The 23,836-nt window shown below is 38.6% G+C and overlaps 1 protein-coding gene across 1 annotated transcript in view; it reads left to right on the forward strand.

The window, feature by feature from the left end:
• The window catches only part of LOC116329729 (von Willebrand factor A domain-containing protein 5A-like), a 32,635-nt gene extending 9,142 nt beyond the window's left edge, over positions 1 to 23,493 (forward strand). The window contains exons 11-22 of the mRNA XM_039622427.1: positions 6,969 to 7,127; positions 7,522 to 7,625; positions 13,373 to 13,593; positions 14,342 to 14,380; positions 16,504 to 16,530; positions 16,845 to 16,865; positions 17,710 to 17,724; positions 19,668 to 19,706; positions 20,321 to 20,365; positions 21,345 to 21,490; positions 22,013 to 22,136; positions 22,243 to 23,493. Of these exons, the coding sequence (XP_039478361.1) occupies positions 6,969 to 7,127; positions 7,522 to 7,625; positions 13,373 to 13,593; positions 14,342 to 14,380; positions 16,504 to 16,530; positions 16,845 to 16,865; positions 17,710 to 17,724; positions 19,668 to 19,706; positions 20,321 to 20,365; positions 21,345 to 21,490; positions 22,013 to 22,136; positions 22,243 to 22,322 (1,020 nt within the window). The 3' untranslated portion in view covers positions 22,323 to 23,493. The remainder of the gene's footprint in view (positions 1 to 6,968; positions 7,128 to 7,521; positions 7,626 to 13,372; positions 13,594 to 14,341; positions 14,381 to 16,503; positions 16,531 to 16,844; positions 16,866 to 17,709; positions 17,725 to 19,667; positions 19,707 to 20,320; positions 20,366 to 21,344; positions 21,491 to 22,012; positions 22,137 to 22,242) is intronic.
• The last annotated feature ends 343 nt before the right edge of the window (positions 23,494 to 23,836 follow it).

Raw genomic sequence — 23,836 nt, forward strand, 5'->3', positions numbered from 1 at the left:
TAATTTCAAACGGCTTAGATATAATTCCATTTGTCAGTATTTCAGCATAAGGCTCATTATATAAAAGTCTAATCCACCGACAGAAATTATCCCCACAGCCAAATCTTTTTAATATTTCAAATAGATAGGGCCACTCAACTCTATCAAAGGCCTTTTCGGCATCTAATGATAGTAGAGCAGTGTCCGGTTTTCCCTCCTGACTATGAAGAATATCCAACACTCTCCTCACATTATGAAATCCCTGTCTGCCCGCAATAAACCCATTCTGATCACAGGTAATTAGGTCAGGTAAAGATCTCTCCAGTCTTCGAGCCAAAATTTTGCAAAGTATCTTTAGATCCACATTAAGAAGACTTATTGGTCTTAGGTTACCACATTTATTGCATGGTTTACCAGGTTTGGGCAATAAAGTTATCAGGGCCCCTCTTAATGAAACCGGAAGGATTCCCTTTTCAAATGAATCCGAAAACATGTCAAAAAGAGGGGACAGCAGTTTAGTTTTAAATTCCCTATAAATTTCTATCGGCAGCCCATCTGGGCCTGGGGCTTTACCTGTTTTCAAATGGTCTATTGCTATAGATATCTCCTCCTTTGTTATAGGTGTATCAAGATCTGCGCTCATTAGTCCTGAAATACTGGGCAACTGAAGGGTATCCAAGAAGAGATCTTGCTCTTGTCCCATGTGTGTTATGTCTGAGTTATATAATTTTTCAAAAAAAACCTTAAAAGTTTCATTAATTCCTAGAGGGTCGACAATAACCTGTCCATCACTGTTTTCAACTGAGGCAATGTTTTTCTCATTCTGTAATTGGCGGAGGCGCCAGGCTAATAATTTCCCGGGCTTTTCCCCTTGATCATAGAATGTCTGTTTAAGACGCAAAAGATGTGAGGCTGCCTTAGAAGCAGAAAGTTCATTATACTGTGTTCTTAGTAACAGAAGCTTTTGATGGACTCTTGGACAAAAACTTTGAAAATATTCTCCCTCAAGCACCTCAATCTCTGCCTCCAACTTTTTTGTTTTCTGGTAAGTTTACTTTGCTCTATAACTTGTGAAGCTAATAATCTGACCCCTTATGTAGGCCTTAAAAGCTTCCCATCTTGAGCAGGGTGATGTTTCATCCCTATTAGTATCAAAAAAAATATTTATTTGGTTATCTATGAAAGATGTAAATTCTGAGTCTAGGAGCCACTTTTGTTTAAATCTCCACCTAGGAGGATCTCTCTTCAGTCTCAGATCTTCATATATTAACGAGTTTGGCGAGTGGTCAGATATTAAAATATTATCGTAGTGACAGTCCTTTATTTTATAGCTCAAATTGGCAGAAACTAAAAAGTAATCAATACGCTGAGTATGATTTATGTGTATGTGAATAGCAGGAGTATTTTAAGACCTTAGGGTTCATATCCTCCAAATATCCCTCAGATCGAGTTCTTTCATAAAATGTTGAATAGTTTGCCTACTTTTAGGGTGAGAGAGATCAATACCTGAGCTCCTATCCAACTCTGGGTTCAACGTACAATTAAAGTCCCCTGCCATAATGAGGCTACCAGACAGACATGATACTGTAAGAAAAAGGTTATGAAAAAAACTGTGGGTCGTCAATGTTTGGAGCATAGATATTTATCAGGATTATTTTTTCCGTAATAAGTGTGCCCTGTAAAATAACATATCTCCCAGCCTTGTCTTTAATAACCTTTGTCACCTGAAATGGTATAGATTTGTGGATCAAGATCATAACACCTCTTGCCTGAGAAGTGAAGGGCGCAGAATATATACTGCCTTGCCACCTCCTCCTAATCTTCGCCTCTTGACTAGACAACAGGTGCGTTTCCTGCAGCAGCATGATATCAGAGTGCATAGAGTTCAGTCTAGACATTACCTGTTTTACCTTCTCCAGTTTTTGTAGCCCTCTGCAGTTCCAAGAAGAAATTTTAATTCTTATCCCACCAGACATAACATATAACACTGAATGAGCTTTAGAGATGCTTTTTAAGTAAAGGTTTAACTACAGCCACCTTGAAGGCCTGTGGTACATAGCCGATTATTAGAGATAGGTTGATCATATTTAAGATTGAAGAATTAATTAATGGCAGGACTTCTTTGAGCAGTTTTGTAGGAATGGGGTCTAAAAGACACGTTGATGGTTTGGAGGAATTAATTATTGAAGTTAACTCAGAAAGATCAATTGGAGAAAAAGAGTCTAACTTAACATCGATGGTACTAAAAGTAGCTGTAGATAATATTACATCTGTGGGATGATTATTGGTAATTTTTTCTCTAATGATAAAAATTTTATTTGTGAAGAAGTTCATGAAGTCATTACTAGTTAATGTTAAAGGGATGGTTGGCTCAGTAGAGCTCTGACTTTTTGTCAGCCTGGCTACAGTGCTGAAGAGAAACCTGGGGTTGTTCTTATTTTCTTCAATCAGTGACGAATAGTAAGATGTTCTGGCTTTGCGGAGGGCTTTCTTATAAAGCAGCAAACTATTTCTCCTGGCTAAATGATGATTCTCTAAATTTGTGACACGCCATTTCCTCTCCAGCTTACGAGTTATCTGCTTTAGGCTACGTGTTTGAGAATTATACCACGGAGTCAGGTACTTCTGATTTGAGGCCTTAGTTTTCACAGGAGCTACAGTATCCAGAGTCGTACGTAGTGAGGAGGTAAAATTATTAACAAGATAATCAACCTCTGTTGGGGTAGCGTTCAGATAGCTGTTCTGCTCTATGTTGGTACAGGGCATTGAAGATGATAACAGTGGGTGGATTATATTCTTAAACTTAGTTACAGCACTTTCAGAAAGACATCTACTGTGATAAAGTCTACTCTCCACTGCTGTGTAATCAATTATTGTAAATGTAAATGTTATCAGGAAATGATCAGACAGCAGAGGGTTTTCAGGAAACACTGTTAAATGTTCAGTTTCTATGCCATATGTTAAAATGAGATCTAGAGTGTGGTTAAAGTGGTGGGTGGGTTCTTTTACATTTTGAGAGAAGCCAATTGAGTCTAATAACAGATTAAATGCGATGTTGAGGCTGTCATTTTTAGCATCTACATGGATGTTAAAATCACCCACAATAATTATTTTATCTGAGCTGAGCACTAAATCAGATAAAAAGTCTGAGAAATCAGAGAGAAACTCTGTGTAAGGCCCAGGTGGACGATAGATAATAACAAGTAAGACTGGTTTCTGAGTTTTACAGCTGGGGTGGACAAGGCTAAGCATCAGGCTTTCAAATGAATTAAAAGTCTGTCTTGGTCTTTCGTTAATTAATAGGCTGGTGTGAAAAATTGCTGCCACACCGCCCCTCGGCCTGTGCTTCGAGGTTTCTGGTAGTTAGAATGACTCGGGGTGTTGATTCATTTAAACTAACATAATCATCCTGCTGCAACCAGGTTTCTGTAAGGCAGAGTAAATCGATTTGTTGATCAATTATTAAGTCATGTACTAACAGAGACTTGGAGGAGAGAGACCTAATATTTAATAATCCACATTTCACTGTTTTACTCTTTGGTTCAGATGTGGATATTGTATTGTTCTTTCTTTGTGATTTTTTACGTTTAAGTTGTTTGTTGCTGGTTTTTAGTTTGTTTTTGTCTGTTTGGGAGCTGACACAGTCTCAATGGAGATGGGTTTTTGGGGGTAGGAGGAGGAGAGAAGCTGCAGAGAGGCGTGTAAGACTGCAACTCTGCTTCCTGGTCCCAACTCTGGATAGTCATATTTTGGGGGTTTAATAAATTGGTCCATATTTCTAGAAATGAGAGCTGCTCCATCCAAAGTGGGATGGATGCCGTCTCTCCTAACAAGACCAGGTTTCCTCCAGAAGGTTTGCCAATTATCTATGAAGCCCACATCGTTTCTGGGACACCACTCAGACAGCCAGCAATTTAAGGAGAACATGCGGCTAAACATGTCACTCCTGGTCTGATTGGGGAGGGGACCAGAGAAAACTACAGAGTCCGACATTGTTTTGGCAAAGTTACACACCGATTCAATATTGATTTTAGTGACCTCCGATTGGCGTAACCGGTGTCATTACTGCCGACGTGAATTATGATCTTACTGTATTTACGTTTACCCTTAGCCAGCAGTTTTAAATTTCCTTCAATGTCGCCTGCTCTGGCCCCTGGAAGACAATTGACTATGGTTGCCGGTGTCTCTAGCTTCACATGTCTGAGAACAGAATCGCCAATTACCAGAGTTTGACCCCCAGCAGGTGTGTCGCCGAGTGGGGAAAAACGGTTAGACACATGAACAGGTTGGTGGTGTACCTGGGGCTTCTGTTTAAGACTATGCTTCCTCCTCACCGTCACCCATAACTGGTAATGAGTCCTTTACAGGCTGTGGAGGAATTTTGGCCCACTCATCATTGCAGAAATGTTGTAATTCAGCCACATTGGAGGGTTTTTGAGCATGAACCGTCTTTTTAAGGTCACGCCACAGCATCTCAATCAGATTCAGGTCAGGACTTTGAATACGCCATTCCAAATTTTTCATTTTGTTTTTTAAAGCTATTCAATGGTGGACTTACTGGTGTTTTTTGTCCTGCTGCAGAACCCAAGTGCAGCTTGTTGTTACGAAACAGATGGCTGTATATTCATCTTCAGGATGTTTTGGTACACAGCAGAGTTCATGGTTAAATTTACCACAAGTCTTCTAGTCCTGAGGCTTTAAAACAGTCCCAGACCATCACACTGTCACCATATTTTACTGTTGTCATGATGTTCCTTTTTTAAAATCCCGTATTACTTTTAAGCCTGATGTAATGGGACACATACCTTCTAAAAAGTGCAACTTTTGTCTCATCAGTCCAAAGAATATTTACCCAAGTCTTGGATCATCAAGATGTTTTCCGGAAAAACTGAGATGAGCTTTTATGCACCTTTTGATAAGCAATGGTTTTCATCTTGGAATTTGGACATTATGCCCCATCTCTTTCTTATGGTTGAGTCATGAACACTGACCTTAGCTGAGGAAAGTGATGCTTAGAGTTATTTGGATGTTGTTCTGGGGACCTCATGATCTCTTGGGTGCGTTGTGCTGTGTTCTTGGGGTAATTTTATTTGGCTGGTCACCACTGATCCATGTGTTCCCAATTTGTGGATAAAGGCTCTCAGTATGGTTTGCTGGAGTCCCACAGCTTTACAAATGGCTTTCCAGAGTAATATATCTCAATTGCTTTGTTTCACATATGTCCCTGAATTTCCTTGGATCACAGGGTTTGTTTTTGTGGGTTTGTTTTTTCCCCCCATTTATTTTTTTACTTGTTTTACTTGTGTTATTTGTCTAATATTTGTTTCTGAAACAAGTAAGTGTGACACAATAGGAAATCAGGAAGGGGGCAAACACTTTTTCACACCACTCCAGCTTGCATAGCAGGGCTTCTGAGACCTCATCACTACAGCCGACCTCTCCGATCCTGTAACCAGGGTCTCCTAAATGTCCCTCACTCTGATTTTAAAGTCAGAGGCGATCATGCTTTTGAGATTGTGGTGCCCAAACTCTAGAATAGCCTTTCTCACCCTATCAGGTGAGGTGATTTTTGTATTTTTTTTTTTTTTATGAGTGCTTAAAACACATTTTTATTGGTCAGCTTTCCCTTAATCTTTTCCCCTGGATTTTCAACCGCAGTTTGCATGTTGGAATAAATGTCTGACCGTATGGTTGATTATGTGTCTGTTTATGTGCACGTATGTTCAAACATGTATACTTATCTTTAATATTCAAATAGAAAAGTGCTATACAAATATAATAATCGTAATTATGATAATAATAAGTCAAGTTAAATATTACAGCAGCAGCAGATACTCACTAAGATCAAACGTGCAGTGAGTATGGATGAGTATCGAAACCCGGTTCTTGTTGAGAACCGGTTCCCACTGTTTCAATTTCTTGGAATTGTTTGCCACTTTTGCAAACGATTCCCTTATCGATTCCAGTCGCCCCGAATGACGTCACCGCGTTGCGGAGCGTCATTTACCTGGCAGGAAACAGGGCACCTAAGCGGCTCAAACGCTCAAAAGTTTGGTTATACTTTACGAGAACGGATGACAACGGGGCAACTTGCAATACTTGCAAAGTAGATATTTCATTTAAGGGAGGAAACACTACGAATATGCAAAAGCATTTGCTCACAAAACACGCGATGACCTTAAATGAAATGATGAATGTCGTGTTTTTAATTCCGCTCTGGACTCGTGAATCTCAACCCAGCAGCAGCGGTAACGTTTGCACGTCCTCTCCCGTTAATGCGGCAGGTAAATAATCAACTAACATTGCATATTATGTTAGCGCGATCTGCCTTATTACAAAACCTGCCATTAATGTGCGCTGCATTTAGGTGACCATGATGAGAGAGACAGAGTCTGGCTGGCTCAGATGCTGGCAGTTCTCACTGCAGTCTACCGTTAGCGTCTCCTTTCAGGCCAGGATAGACGAATGTCACTGAGCAGTGACTAAGTTTGTGGTCAAAGGCTTGGACCCATTTGCCAAAGCAGATGTCCCTGATTTTCAGTAAGTGAATGTGTTTAATTGTAGGCAGGAACATTACTGGATATTCTTGTGTAATTGCTACAGAATAATTTATGTTATACTTTGTTTTTGCTACAGAAGAATATTTATTTTATTATTTTACATTTACAATTTTTTTTCCTGGGGACCCCGTGACACCCCATTGAAGAGCCTTAGGCTGTGGATCTCTTAAGATCTCACTGTTGGGTTTGTAAGGCCATGTTACTCCTAAATTTCTATCTTGTTCAAAGAGAAGATGTAAAATAAAGTTCTAAGCTAATCGACCTTAGTGTTCTCTTTTTAAAAAAAATGGATAAAGAATCGAATCGTTAAACAGAATCGAAAATAGAATCGGAATCGTGAAAATCTTATCAATACCCATCACTAGCAGTGAGTAAAATGTCTGTTCCAGCTGTTTGTGTATATTTGGAGAGTTTTTCATTATTTTTCAGGTGATGCAGTCGCTGCGATTTGCTCTGCAGCCGGCTGTGGTCGACATCTCAGTCACATGGGATTTACCAAAGGAAGTGTCTGTCACTGTCCTCTCTCCACCAATCACAACACTTTTCCAGGGTCAGAGGTCACTGATTTATGCCCAGCTCACTGGACAGGTAGGAGCAGCAGCCTCTCATGTTGTTGTTTAGGTATTTAACCTCCTAGGATCTGGCGTCCACATATGTGGACATCACATTTTGGGTTATTTAGACCAAAATACTTAATTTTGCTCTACAAGGGCCTGATATCCACTTAAGAAGACATTATACTGCTACTGTTCTATCAAAATTTTAAACGAATATCCTCATATGTGGCTCTCATTTTTCTTAGAAATAAAAATCAGGTAAAAAAAAAATAAAAATCTGGTAATTCTTTGTTTTTACATTCATCAGGTCCCAATCAGCCCAAATATCAAAGAGAAATTAAAAATGCATGCCGTGGAAGAGTTCGGGTCTTAGGAGGTTAAAGACAGTAATTAACGTGACTTCTAACACTGTAATTCTGTGTCAGAGCTCAGAGGCAGCAGAGGGCTGTGTGACGCTGAAGTACAGCCTGGCAGGTCATCCCTCTGAGAACCAGCTGCACTTCAGTCTCAGACCTGCAGAGGACACTGGGTAAAACATGTTTAACACAAACAACACTTCTGTTTTGAATTGTGAGTTTCCACGTGTTGAATTTAAAACAGTATTATCAGAAACGTAACTCTACTTACTGGAAAACAGTTAATAATACCCGGACCTAATGCTGTGTGTCTAGTTTTAAATATGTTTCACTTTTTCCTAATCATTATTTCTTGGATTAGGGGTATCATAATATCTAATAGTATATCATTACTGATCACAAACATATTAGACATGACAGAGTAACCTCAGTCTGCAGTTTGTGTGAAATCAAGGAGGCATTGTTTGAATTCAAGTCCAAACACTTTTATGTAATAATCTGACACTTTTACTATAAAATACACTAAGGCTACGTTCACACTGCAGGTCTTAATGCTCAATTCCGATTTTTTGATCAAATCCGATTTTCTTGTCTGCTTGTTCACACTACACATAAAATGCGACAGCAAACGCTCTCCAGTGTGAACGCTCAAAGCGGCCCGCATGCGCGTTCACACTACACATAAAATGCGAAGTGTGAACGCTCAAAGCGGCCCGCATGCGCAAAAGACGATGTCACACACAACTCGCTCCGTTTAGACCCAGAGCAAACAATATTGTTTGACTGATGGCCCTTAATATAAAGACTTCGGACTTTATGTTTCCAGATTTTTGCTTTAAGTTATTTTGTTATTTACATAATAATGTAGATAACCTAATAATGATCCTTTTTGCTGTTTTAGAGGAGCGGTGCTTCAAAGGATAGTTGCAGATTTCTGTCAGAATCTGCAGATTATACAGTACAAATAAAATGTTCACATTTCTCCAACGTTGTCTTCCCAACAGTTTCACCGGATGGTAGGAAATCGTTCGCGATGTCCTATCGGGCGCTTCTCCGGCGCTGATAATTGGCGTCTGTCTTGTGTCAGTGACGTAAAAGACGGATTTAATGCGACTTGACCGTTCACACAGCAGTCGCTTTCTAAAACATCGGATACGTATCGGATTCAGTACCACATACGAAACTGACCCAGATCGGATTTGAAAATATCGGATTTGTGCTGTTCACACTGTCATACCATGATCGGATACGGGTCGCATAGGGGCGAAAAAATCGGATTTGATGCGCTTTCGCCTGCAGTGTGAACGTAGCCTGAGAACAAACAGATTGACACACACACAGGAACATCACCAACAACAACTACTTTGTGTCCTCAGAGCCTGCTTTTGTAAAGAATGACAGACTTGTCTGTACATTGCACACTGTCATAGTGTTTGTTTAGAGAAGAGAACAAAGTCTGTCTGACTTTTAGAGGCAAATCCATCAGCAGCAGAAAGGAATCTATGCGAGATCCTCTCAGGACTCTTTCAGCCTGATAACTGGGGTTAAGTAAAGACAGCATATCTGTCTGGACTATAGGTCACCGTCCTCTGTCACTGTGTGCGACAGAAACAAAGTATAGCACAATAAATCTTGAAAATATAGTCACTGGCAATACTGCATAATTTTTTAAAAAAATTTTTTTGGAGTGTAATAGTAAAAAACACAGAAGTTGGTTTGTTTCTTAACAAAGTCTCCATGAAGCCCTGTGACACAAATCAATTAGTTGAACTACAGTCATGTCTTAAAGACATCAAGGCCTAGATGACCTCGAATTTCCTGCTTCTAATTTCAGGCGAAAGCGAGTTTTTGCGTTTGACCCTAAAAATGTTAGAAACATAGAGTCCAGATACTTAACTCCCTCTGCATCCTTGTCTTTCCCCTCACCCCCAACCAGTTGCAGCAGATAGTTGCTCTCCCTGAACCTGGTTCTGCTGGAGGTTTCTTCTCTTTTAAACAGAGTTGTTCCTTCCCAGTGTTGCCAAGTGCGTGCTCATATGGAACATCTGGTTGTTGTGTTTTTCTTCTCTAATATTATAGGGTCTTTAGCTTAATATGCAAAGTGACTTAAAGCAATTACAGTTGTGAAGTATTGGAATATAAATAAAATTCAAATTGGCTAATTGCAAATGATAAATGATCATTTATACGGTCTATCAAAGTGATTATGGTGGATTTCTGCTAAGCTGCAGCCTCTCTTCACTATAACTCCTGTTAAAACTATTTTAGGATCATGTTCTTTTACCAAAACAAATACCACAACATTGAAGTCTATGGAGCCAGCTTCAGTGTTAACTTAAGCACAGCTCAGTAATTTCTTAAGCTGGTGGGTAGTTTGTTTGTACTGCCCAAGTTACTCGCTGCTTGTTAAACATTAACTTCAAGCTGTCAGTAAAACCAAGTCCAGCTTAGTTAACTCATGGGTCATTCCATTTGTAATCAGCACGGGTCTTCTGCTCAACCATCTATTGCGTGTTTTTTATAAAAATGTTATGATTCAAAGTGTGGGCACATATGAGTGCTGTGAAATTTTAGGTTCAAATAATAAATACTACTCAAAATAAGTTCCTTTGAAAAATGCTCTGTCAACCCACTTTCAGGCATGTTATTTTTTTCATGCACTGAAATCTGATACTACAAAAACAAAAATATCAGTAGATTTTCCTGTCCAAAAAGAATATGTGTGTATTTTTCATTTGTGAGACTTGAGGGACTCCATTTCAAATCATCAGAGCTGTGGTTGCAGAGTGGTTGGTGCCTGTTGTGGTGGTAACCCCTGAACCATACCGCCTAAAGATTATGGCCACCCGTTTGGCGACTCAGGAGGGGAAAGCGGTGATCTACCTGCACTGTGCATAGTGAGGGTGGAGTGCTGCTGACTTCGAATGAGAACACTGTCGGGTGGTGGAAGGAATACTTCAAAGACCTCCTTAATCACATTGGCATGTCTTCCATGGAGGAAGCAGCGTCTAGAGACAAGAGGCACAACTCGTCTATCTCCGCGGGTGAGGTCACTGAGGCAGTTAAACAACTCCTTGGTGGCAGGGCCCCTAGGGAAGATGAGGTTTGCCCTGAGTTCCTGAAGGCTCTGGATGTTGTAAGGCTATCTTGGTTGACACGCCTCTACAATGTTGCGTGGCGATCAGGGGCGGTACCTCTGGATTGGGAGACTGGGGTTCCCATTTTTAAGAAGGGGGACTGGAGGGTGTGTTCCAACTATAAGGGTATCACCCTCTTCAGCCTCCCTGGGAAAGTCTGTGCCAGGGTGCTGGAAAGGAGAGTCTATCCGTTGGTTGAACCTCAGATACAGGAGGAACAATGCAGTTTTAATCCTGGTTGTGGACCACTGGACCAGCTCTTTACCTTCATAAAGATACTTAAGGGTGCATGGGAGTTTGCCCAACCAGTCTACATGTGTTTTTTGGACTTGGCATTCGACCGTGTCCCTCCGAGTGTCCTGTGGGTATGAGGTGTCTGACCCATTGCTGCGGGCCATTCGCTCCTTATACAACTGTTGCAAGAGCTTGGCCCGCATAGCTGGCAATAAGTCAGACTCGTTTACCGTGGGTGATGGACTGCGCTGCCCTTTGTCACCGATTCTGTTTGTAATTTTTATGGACAGAATTTCTGGGCGGACGACTTTCACTTGGGTCGTCTCATCTGTGCTTTTTGCAGATGATGTGGTTCTGTTGGCTTCATCGGGTGATGGCTTCCAGCTCGCACCGGAGCGGTTTGCAGCTGAGAGCTTTGAGAATGAGAATCAGCGCCTCCAAATCTGAGGCCGTGGTCCCCAGCCAGAAAAGGGTGGAGTGCTCACTCTGGGTCAGGGACAGGTTCCTTCCCCAAATGGAGGAATTTAAGTATGGACTTATTCACGAGTGACAGGAGAAGGGAGCGGGAGATCGACACACAGATTGGTGCTGCAGCTGGAGTGATGCGGATGCTGTACCGAGCCGTCATGGTGAAGAGAGATCTGAGTGTAAAAGGAAAGCTCTCAATTTACCAGTCGATCTACGTCCCTGCCCTCACCTATGGTCACAAGCTGTGGGTAGTGACCAAAAGAACGAGATTGCAGATACAAGCGGCGGAAATGAGCTTTCTCCAAATGGTGGCTGGCCTCAACCTTAGAGATAGGGTGAGGTTTTTGGCCATCCGGAAGGGGCTCAGAATAGAGCTGCTGGTCCTTCACATCGAAAGGAGCCAGTTTAGGTAATTATGTAATTTTTCTGATGAATCTCTCTCTGACTTAGCTCAACAGTTTCACACTTTTTTCTAGGTCACATGTATTTAATTTAAATAAAGAACTTTCTCATTTTGGAAAAGGGGTGGGTCAAAATTGATTGATTGAAGCCTTTATCTGTCACTTGCCGTTGCCTGTAGCGAAATTGGACCTTTTCCAACCGTACATACAATACACAAACATCACATTGGGGAGACAGGTCAGAACAGGTAGCGTAAAGAAACACAGTGAAATGTATAACACAATAGGGCAGTGGAGGAGGAAAAAAGAAACTCTGCTCATACTGATCCCCTGATAGGGGGTCAGTATGAGAATAGAAGCAAAAACTCCAGCACAAAAGCACAATAATCTTCACACCAGGGCACCATGAAAAACAAGACAAGCAACAGGGAGAGTAAGACAATGTAGACAGCAGCATCAGGGTCGCTGCATCTCTGCACCTTCCAGCTGGCCCATCGTCTGCACCGGATGGGAGGCAAGCATCGGAGGCATTAGGAGTGGGGTGGGGAAGTGAGTGAATGTGAATGTGTGTCCTGTGTTCAGCCAGAGAGTGTCCTTTCACCATGTTAAGCGAAAGTCAACAGTCCGCAGCCTACGCAGGCGGCCTTGAGGGATCTGGGCAAGAGTCTCAGCAGTCTCTCGTTATCAGGGAGAATTTTGTTGTTCTTGTCAGCGTCGGCCTTCAAGCTTCCAGCTGGCACTGGCAGGGTGGGGGTAGCCGCATGAGATGAAGATGGTGGATAGATGGTTTAGGACGAATAGACTACATCTGTATTTTACAGTTGTTCTTAATGTCCATCACTGGTCAGCAGGTATAGCAATCTCCTGTTGAAGAGCCGTGAGCCTCTCCAAGATCTTTCCCATATTGCGTTCCATAAGAACAGTCTGAGTACTCACAGCTCTTCCCAGACTTTCGATCATAGCGGCTAGCCTTGTGGGGTTTTGAACAGCTATAACTGCCTTCTTCAATTTCCGATAAGCCAGGGCCAAGCCAGCTCGGATCAGCAAGAACCCCATTATCATGGTTCCAAACAGGTAGACGTCTTCAATGTCCTCAATAGACGGTCCCGCAAGGCACATTAGGCGCCACTTCTGCCACCCATCCATTGTGTATCTGGCAGGGAACGTCCCTCCAGGAAACTCGGGCTCTCTCAAACCCAGGCTCCTCATCGAGAAGAGTGTCAATTGCATTTAGGGGCCAGTTGATTAAATCCATAATTCTTCTTTAGGTTTTAGAGAACAAGACTGAGAGACTCTCCGAGGGTTAGTTACACGAGACAAGACAAGACGAAGACCTAAGAAGCCAAGCAGGAGAGATAAGGGTTAGGGAGAGGGACAGAGATGCGCCCACCTCCGTCTCTCAGAAGCAAGAGACGGAGGTGGACCTCTTAAGTTGTTTGTTTGTAAATCTTGTTGTTGTATCAAAGTGATGAAACCTAGAAAGGAAACTATTATAGATTTGTGCAAAAGCACTGAGTAGTATATTTTCATGCATTTTCCTAGCATATGGAAGAATCTATTGGGGTGCCAGTGTCAAAGGTAAAACCCAGAATGTAACAAAAATGTAATTTAATTAACAAAATGTAATGTAGCAAAATGACAAACATTATGACTCTGAAATGTTTTCCTTCTTGTCTGCAGACTAACAGTCCACAGGTTGAGTGCTCGGACTCTCATTCGCTCCCTGGAGATGGAGGAGAGAGATCGCAGAGGACAGCAAGATGGAGGCGTGAAGGAGAAGGTGGTGCAGCTCAGTGTCCAATCAGGAGTGAGCAGTTCGTTCACTGCTTTTATTGCTGTCAACAAAGGCAACAGCGAAGTGATTCAAGGACCTCTTGTGCACAGAAATATTTCAACAGCCCGTGAGTTTATTTCAATAAAAAAACTAAAACTTTGTAAGCCAAAGTTTGAAGATGAAGATAGCTGAACTTGAATGAAAAGAGTAAAATAGCAGACTAACAGAGTCAGTTCACAGGATCCAGTCGTAATAAAAATACAATGAAAAGTTGGTTAAAGCAAAACGTTAGATTCAGTAGAAAAAAAAGGAGTCAAGATACCGATAGAAGAAAAGACAGTAAACACGAGAGAACAAAAAATACTGTTTGTAGTATTTGTATATCACTCTGTTAATGTTCAAAGTGAATACTCTATTTGTTCTTTTTAAGAAAATAAATATCTTGACCTGTTTTTTGGTTTTTTTAAAAATTTTAATTTCTTTTGTTTACATAATAGTGTGTAAATCCATGCCAATGCGTGCCTGAGCAGCAGTGAGTAATTAAGAATAGGTCATGTAAAGGATAATGAACAAGCCGCAAAAATCCTGCAGCGACCAATAAGACAGGAGGATGCAGGTGAGTGGAGAAGAAGGTCAGGTGAAGAAACTTTACTGGCAGACATGTCAGGGAGGTGAGAGCAGTAAGTTGTGAAATGACGGAGGAGTTGGGGCATAAAAACAGAACAACCAGACTGAATAGAGGAAGATATCATATCACCTTTTAAATACTGTTTGTAGTGTTTGTGTTATATGTCTACATCCCTAAAATAACATCAAGTTCTTTTTAACAAATTCTTATTAAATATTTTGACCTTTTTTTTTTTTTTGCATCCTAGGTGCTTACACAATTTTAAATGGTTCAAGACAACGTACGAGTAAGTAGAAGCTGAAAATCAGTATAACGCACATCTTCACATCAATGCATTTCTAAAAATAAACAGAAACGCATTTCTGTTCTAACTTGTTCAAAATGTTAAATAATAAATACTGTGTGTACAGTTGCAGTAGTACTTGCTTTCGTAGTCATTATAATGGGCTGTATCCTAAGACGGCAAGCCAAAATGTTGCTGTTGTTATATTTGGAATATTAGTGAACATTATTTATACTTTAAATACTACTAACCTGTGAGGCATTGCAGTAATGTCACAATCCAGTAGTAGTTTATCCTATCTTACATGAAAACAGAACAACCAGATTAAACACACAAAGATCTTACATATTTAAATACTGTTTGTAGTATTTGTAGTATTTTTCTGTAAAACTAAACAATGTGAATAAGAGAATACTCAACTTCTTATGCAATTGTTAACCTCATATGTTTCATCTGGACTTCATGGGAGTTTACATTTCAGAATATTGGTTAACCTCTTTTACACTTTAAATACTACTTATTATAATACCTGTGAGTCACTGCATTAATATTAGAATTCTGTTATTTTACTAGTTTATTTATTTTTGTTAGCTAATCCTCTGGGGAGATTTTTTTATTATGACTTGAACCGAGGCTGAGTGGTTTTGTGGCAGACAGCGCTTAATGCATAATGGCCACATAATAAGAAAAAAAAAAAACAGGAAAGAAAAAACACTAGAGAACACATTAGAAATTGATAATTATATAAACTAGAGTTTTAAGCATGATGTATAAATACAGCAGGGACCAATCAGAGAACAGGATGCAGGTGAGGAAACTTTACTGGCAGACATGTCAGGAAGGTTATGACCAGTGGAAGTCAAGTTACTTGAAAAAAGTAATCAGTAACTAATTACTGATTACTTTCCCAAAAAAGTAATCCCGTTACTTTACTGTTTACTTATTTTCAAAAGCAATTAGTTACTTAGTTACTTAGTTACTTTCTTCTACTTTTTCTGCATAATCCATCATATAAACTGTAATCAAATGAAAAAGTCTCTTTTTAAAACTTGTTTTATTAGTTTTAATCTTTTAACTTTATGCATCAAGCAAAAATTAAATTATATGCAACATTCTCTGACCGGAAGAAATTTGTTTAACATTTAAACCTACTTTCTGTACATTCCAGCGTATAAAATAAAATAAAATAGTTTTTGTGTTTACACTCACTCTTTCAATAGATGCACGTAAAACACAGCAGAAAATAAATAAAATCAAAGACTCAGCGGTCCTGTTGCTCTATTTTCACCTGTATAGCAGGAGTGGGGCAGGCGGAGATTTGCCCTGGTGCAGGTGTGTCGCAGCGGTCATGTTAATGGAAGAATCCGGGACTTTTTCTGTGAATTTCACATTCCCGTGGCAGCGTACTCGGTGCTTGCTTGGAAGTTTAGGGTTTTTTAGCTGTAAAAAAAAGTTTTCTTCCCAAGCAGTGTACAGCGGACGCTAATGTTTTTGTCAGGTCAGTACTTCCACGTTTTAAATGCTGCACGCTCATACTCTCTCCGCACTCGTTATATTATCCATTGTTGATCTGCACACAGCTGTTGCCATGAATGTCGCACTCCCTTACGCCATTCTCATGAGACACTCTCGCAAAAAAAATCACGGTTTTAGTAACGCAGTAATGCAGCGTACTTACGGGAAAGTAACAGTAATCTAATTACCTTTTTTGCAATAGTAATCCCTTACTTTACTCGTTACTTGAAAAAAGTAATCGGATTACAGTAACGCATTACTGCCCATCTCTAGTTATGACATGAAAATGGAACAATCAGACTGAACAGATAAACATTGTGTATATTTTAAGCGGTGTTTGTACTATTTGTGTTGTATTTGCATATCCAGGACCTTTTTTTTTTTTTTTTTTTTTTTTTTTTTTTTTTCGTTTACATAGTAAGGAGCTCAGTACTGTATATAGCTTTGATAGCCTTTGTAACGGGCTGTATCCCAAAGTGAAGACTTTTACCTGATAACCTCAGCCTGTTTGAGGTTGATTAATAAATTTTAAAGCTGGAGGGTGTGGTGTTTTAATTTTTCTCTAATATGTTCCGCCTGATTTATTTATTTTTTTTATTTTTTTTGCGTAGTCCCAAGTTTGGCTCCACTTGGGTGTGGTAAGTAAAAGCTGAGCAACAATACACATATGCATTTCTGAAGAATAAAAATAAAGAAACCAACACATTTGTATTTGTACTAATTTGAAATATTAAATGTGCAATACTTTATGCAAATAGCTGCAGTATTTGCTTTGATAGCCTTTGTCTCCAAAGGGGAGATTTTTACCTGATAACCTCAGCCTGTTTAAGGTTGATTTATAAAGTTAAAAGATTGGAGGTTGTGGTAATGCCAGTTTTTACTTTTCTCTAATTTGTTCAGCCTGTTGTAAACTTTAAACCTGATTTTTTTTTTTTTTTTTTTTTTTACATAGCATTACGTGGTGCTCCAAGTAGTAAGTAGAAGCTGAGTGACAACACACATCAACACACGTGTGCATTTCTGATAATCAAAACAAAGAAACAAACATATGTATTTGAACTGATTTGAAATGTTAAATGTTGAACATTTACTGCACAGTTGCTGCAATATTTGTTTGCTGTTTGATAGTTGCTGTAATTGGCTGTGTCCTTAGTCAGCAACTAAAGACGTGCAAACAATTCCTTCCTGTGAATTTTTTTTTTAATTATTAAATAATTAGAAATGTAATATATTAAATATGTAATCCTATTAAAATTCAGAGAAGGTCGTATCTCTACATGTAGCTCCTTCAATAAAGAGCTGTTTTCTTAACTGCACAAAAGAGTAAAAACAATGAAAAAGACCCTTTAATGAGTCAACGTGTCCAAACTTGAATGATTAAATATAGGTGGTGTTTATCAACATGTAGATTTAAATATAGTTTAAATATTGTAGTAATATTCTAACCTGCTGTAAGACTCAGAAGCCAGAAACTTAGTATGATATGGAGACATTACATGTTAACATGAAATATTAATCTGTTTTTGTCATGGTTATTTGCTTTCCTTAAAAATAAAGAGATAAATGTGAATAAAAGGAAGTACAATGATACGTTTAAGAGCAGAGCCTGGTTCAGATGATCCAAAAGCAAAAAATGACACTGACTTTAAAGTATTTGTTACAAGATGGACAGTGGTGTACATTTAAATACTTTTATACTATTTGTTTTCTATTTGTATTTTAACACATCAGTAATTAAGTGTTCTTTAACAAATTCTGATAAATGTACTGACTCTATTTTTTTTGTTTAATTCTTTCTTTATTTTTTTACATTATAGAGTGTAAATCCAAGGGTAAGTAAAACCTAAATGACACATCTGCACGTCTATGTTAATGTGTAGATGTGTGTATCTGTACATGTGGAAACAAACTGTCATGTTCTTTTTTTAAACTTATTTCATATGTTAAATATGCAATACTGTATGTACAAATGTAAATAATTCAAATGCAGTGTCTTCATCTCATGCCATCCTCTTTCTTTTATGATTTTAACATCGTGATGTAGGATGTAGATTTGAAGGAGGACTTGTACATAAGAAGAATAAGTAAAACTTAAGCGCCTTGACGTGACTGTTGTTGGGATTTGGCACTGTATAAATAAAATTGAATTGACTTAAACTCTTAGTGAAGGTTAAACTAATATATAGGCATTTTTATTCATATGGTAGTAATCACATAGTGTGGTCCTCCATATGTGTATGTGTATAAGTAACATATGTATGTAGAGAAATATGTCTCAAAAGGGTTGTAAATGCATATGATATGATCCAAAAGCATAAATGAAACTTTACAAATAACAAATACAAATACAAGTAAATAATTAAAATGATTTGTGTGTAACTTTTGAGGACTCACATCCATGCTTCAATTCACACACAAATACAAAGCTGACCACACTTAAAATGCATACAATCTAAACCTGAATAAATACTGATCATTTATGCACAATTAATTAAATCAATAATCCGATCATTTTCGCTGTATATCTGCAGTTTTATTTTTGTTTATTTGTTTGTTTGTTTTTCTCAAATAAAGTGGACATTCCATTTTCTAAGAAAAAAACAACAACAAATAATATAAACAAAAAATGTGGAATATCACTCTTATGTTGATCTTACCATTGTCTAATAACAGCAGGCTAACATTAATGTTGGTGTAATGAATAATTCTGAACACATATTGCATTGCACTTTGGAAGGAAAACCCTTGAATAAGTCCAACATTTCAGAATGTAGCAGGCTGTATTTGGTAAATCTGTTTTTTAGTAAAGGCGTTGTAAGCTGGTCTGTGTGTTCGAAAAAGAAATACCTGTAACTTTAACAATAAACAAACAAATCAAAACAGAACAATGCTGATATACACTGGAAGCCCAGATGTTCCAGTTTTACACTGGGACTTGAACGCAGCTTACATTTGTGGATGTGTGTGAATCTAGCAGCCTTAAATTTGTCTCAGAACCCCACGTGGGCATGCAATTTATCTGTGTATCAGGTGATTCGTCCACACGTATTTAAAGTTTTGTGAACAAGCGAGAGAGACGTTATGTGTAGTGTTAGAGATTTGTACGCTCAGAAAGGTTTTTGAAAGTCCAAATTATCTGATGTGTGGGCTGAACTTAAACTCAGTATTTATTCAGGTTAGGATGTACACATTTAGAAAATAGTTTTAGGTGTGGTCAGATTGCTTTGTATTTGTGTGTGGACTGAACATGCACATGTGAATCCTCAAAAGGCATTGTGCACACTTGTAGAGCCTGGTTTATGCTTGTGGATCAACCCTTTGTTGAAAACATTTTTCTCCATACATATGCATCAGTTAGAGCAGCAAACAAGCAATAAAAAGAGTAAATACAGCCAAACCAGCTTTCATGAATGTGATATTTTGTACTTTTAATTTGGCCGTTTCTGTGAATACACAGACTGTTAAACACAGAGGAAATGATGTGAGCTATCACATGTATGAGCTGGTATGGTGGTCCATAGCAACATGTATGTCAGGGGAATGTTTGTGCCTCTGACAGCCAAAAGAATATTATCATGGAGTGTGTATGCTAAGGGCAGAGCAGCACAGCAGTGCACTGTTTTAACATTGTAAGAAATCAGGAAGTGAAAAGGTTATGATTTTTTTTTTCTTGTAATATGACTGTTTTTGAGAAAACTATGCATTCAGATACTATTGCTAAGGAATTCTCTGTAATTACCTCAAAAATGTTGTTTTGTGTTCACCAATTCAAAAGGATTCTTCATGAAGAAAGAAAAACAAAAGGTAATGGAAAGTAAGTAAAACAGAAAATGAGAACATGTATTTAGTTTAATTAGCAGGTGTGTTTTTTCAAAAGGTCAACTGATGGAAATTCTTATTTTCTTATTGTGTGTAACACCATCAGTTATAATTTGCTGGGTTAGAATAAAAGAAAAGAAAATAAGCACGCATTGTCTTGGTAGATATGAAGGAAGTTTAAGGGAAGTTTAGTGGAAGTGACTGTATAACAATATTTAGTTCAGTTGCTTTGATATTGAGATCCAGTTTTTTCTCACTGAATAATCTTTTAGTCTTATATTCCAATAAATCAGATTAAATTAATTTAATACATTGGCCATATATTTTCTCTCTAAAGCATGTGAAACACATACTTTACATTGTATCAAGCTTTCATTTCATCAGTTTGATTGCCTCCAGATGGTATTCATTAAAACCACAGTAACTGATGGTGGGGTGTTGCCAGTTTTATTTTTCTTTAATAAGTTAGACTCCATACCTATATCTGCTCCAATGGCCATGAGTACATTTTGAAATATGACTATTTTTGAGAAATTTGTGCATTCAGATACTATTCCTAAGGAATTCCCTGTAATTACCTCAAACATTTTTTGGGTTTAACAATTTCAGATGCAGACCCAAGAAGAATGATGCCAGACAAAGCACGAAGGAAATGTAAGTGGGGGAAAAAAAACCCAACAACTTAAGATCATGTATTTCGTTTTAATTAACATGTATTTTTTGTCAAAAGTCAGCTGATGGAAATTTTTATTTTTTTAATGTGCGTGAAACCATCATTTAGAATTTGCTGGGTTAGAATAAAAATACTAAGTACTTATTTGTTTTTGTTTTTCTTACGTTGGTAGACATGAAGGGAATTTAATGCTAAGTGGAAGTGACTATACAATGTTTAGTTCAGTTGCTTAGATAATGAGATCCAGGGTTCTCCTATAGAATAATCTATTATTCTTATATTCCAATATATCAAATAAAAACAAGGATTTAAACACTGTTTTAAGCCCCTGAAATTAAAATTCTGTCCATATATTTTCACAGTAAAGTGTGTGAAATGCATAGTTTACATCGTATCAAGCTTTCATCTCATCAGTTTGATTACTTTCAGATGGTATTCATTAAAACCACGGTTTTTTTAAACATAGCATTACGTGGTGCTCCAAGTAAGTAGAAGCTGAGTGACAACACACATCAACACACGTGTGCATTTCTGATAATCAAAACAAAGAAACAAACATATTAGTATTTGAACTGATTTGAAATATTAAATGTGCAATACTTTATGCAAATAGCTGCAGTATTTGCTTTGATAGCCTTTGTCTCCGAAGTGGAGGTTTTTACCTGATAACCTCAGCCTGTTTAAGGTTGATTTATAAATTTAAAAGATGGAGGTTGTGGTAATGCCAGTTTTTACTTTTCTCTAATTTGTGCAGACTGTCGTAAACATCTGATGTTTGATATGGAGCTCTTATGTAATTATTACAGTTTTAAGATGTAATTTTCAAATGAATAAAATAATATTTATCTGTTGCATAGTTTACAGTGTGGTGCCTTATGCACTGGGTTATCATGTAGAGTTCTGTTTTGTCATCTAGCACCATAATCAGGTTTTGTTTTTGTTTCATCTTTGATTTTCCAGCTGCTGTGCCTGAGCAGCCACCCAGAGACCCTTTGCTGCAGTTAGTCTCCCTGCAGGAGGCGTCTGGCTGCTGGCTGCTTGATCCAGCTCTGACTGCTGCACTGGGAAAGACCAACGAGGAGGTGGAAAAGTCAAAGCCTGAAAAGGTGGGCTGATGTCAATTTAAATATTAACACAAAATGATAATGTGAGATAAAACAGATTTGATTCTATAATTTGAACTAAACCACACAATGTAATTAAAAACACACCATAAAACAAGGACACTGAAGTCAAAGTAAATGTAGGCCTGCCTCACAGCCTGAGAATAAACATCTGCATATCAGAAGCTAAAACACTGGTGGTAATCACACTCCTAACCAACCACTGAGCTGCACCAGCGTCTGATATTATCCAGAAACCACACAGCAGCAGAAATTATTTTCCTCATCAGTTGTTGTAAAAACATGTCAGCACATTATTTTAGAGCATTTATGATATCACACTTTGGGATTACATCAGGAAGAGCATCCAGTGTAATAATCTGCCAAATCAAATATGCAGAGCTGCCCACCTTGGTGACCCCGTGTGACAAAGAAGTACACAAACATATCTAATATTACTGCTTGTAGAAAGTAAAATGTGTGTTCTGTCTGTTTTATTTTATTGTCTTTGATTTGGTGAATTAGGCCAGCAGTGAAGTGTGGGCCACCATTCTGGCTCTGATCTGGCTTCATGGTTTCAAGATGGATGCAAAGGACGAGTGGGAGCTTCTGGCTATGAAGGCTGCCTCATGGCTTCGTGCTCAGAATGGTAACAGCAATGATAGTGACAGATAAAATAACAGCTTTAAAAAACTGTTTCATGCTACAGCTTTCCTCCCACAATCATTATTTTAATATCTGTTTTGTGTTTTTAGCACCGTGTGTGTCAGAGTGTGTGGATGCTGGAAATGTCCTGCTGGGTTGCAGCGTGAAGAAAGAAGCTCTGGGACTCTGAGGGATTTCTTAAAGTAGCTTCATCTTCAGAGTGAACAGAAGCAGGTCTACTTACTCCACACTGCCTTTGATACAGAGCTGTTTTATATCATCAACCCCTTTTACATGTTTATTTGTTATGGAATAAAAATTGCTATATTTTTTGTTGTTAATTGGTATTTGAAATTACGTAATTTTTGTTTTATCATTGTGAAAAAAGTATGTGCACAATTATCTGAATACTCCTAACACAGTAAAAGATTGAACCACTGCTGTGGCAGCTCATTCAGAAAGTGTTTTAATTCCCTTTCTCTGCCACTAGATGGCGATTATGTTCATACTTTTACTTCTTTCACACAAACACCAAAACCAATCTAAGAAGAGTCTTTTCCCTTCCTGTTATAGTTCTGAAAATGGCTTCAGTTCAGGACATTTTCAAAATGGTCCTCAGTGAATTGGAGTGAATAGAGCTAAAAATTTAAAATAACTATTTACAGTGTTTACACCATCTTCTAAACAAAAACGTCTATCCTAGCTTTTCTTTTTAAAAAAGTAATATTTTTATGGCCAAATTGAAATGAAACTATACAGAACGTCATTCTGTTTCTCTCACAGGAGTTACAATTTTATCCATAAAACACTTTCATTCTGCTAATTGACACTGATTGGTCCTTGAACGTCTTAAGACAGCACATAGTCTTCATTCATGTTTGCTTACTTATGATTGTAGTTGGAGTTGAATCTGAAATTTCAAGAACTTCCTGTTTTGTAATGACTTTTGTTATGGAAAACTAGTTTATCCTCACATTTAGATTTGTGTTTAGAATCTTACTGTATGATTCTTGTATAACCTTTGCCTACTTAAGATGAAGCAAGTATGTGTCAGCATGACCTTGCTTAGCTATGCCTAACGGCGTTTCACTATGTTATCTGCCAACTTTTTTGCTCAGAGGGATGAAGCTCAGGGCCAGCGCCAGGTGCAGGCCTGGGAAAGAATTGTGGGAGTCTTCTCTGTTCAGCAACAGCCCATGTTGGACAAAAGACTATTGCAACTGAAAAGATACAGAGTTTGTGCGCTGGTATAAAAGGGGTGCTGCGACGCCCCGAGGTTAGAACGCTCATTACTATGAACCTGTTACATTTTGATGTGTATGTGTGTTCTCGTGTGCGCAGTTATAAATAGTTTGACCACAGCTCTTTCCATGTTGCAGACTTTATTTACAAAATTGAACGACTGTGTGCCTGTGTGTGTGCCTGTGTGTGTGCGTGCGTGCGTGCGTGCGTGCGTGCGTGCGTGCGTGTGTGTGTGTGTGTGTGTGTGCGTGCGTGCGTGCGTGTGTGTGTGTGTGTGTGTGTGTGTGTGTGTGTGTGCTGTGCGTGCGTGCCTGTGTGCCTGTGCGCGTGCGCGCGCGTGTGTGTGTGTGGAGAGATGGACTAAGAAGAGGAAACCTGCAACCACCAAATACCTGCAGAGAGAATTGGCAAATCCTGAGGAATTCGGATAAATAGGAACAACAAGATCACAATTGGTACTCG

The sequence above is a fragment of the Oreochromis aureus genome, linkage group 14 (assembly GCF_013358895.1).
Source record: "Oreochromis aureus strain Israel breed Guangdong linkage group 14, ZZ_aureus, whole genome shotgun sequence".
Lineage (NCBI taxonomy): Eukaryota > Metazoa > Chordata > Actinopteri > Cichliformes > Cichlidae > Oreochromis > Oreochromis aureus.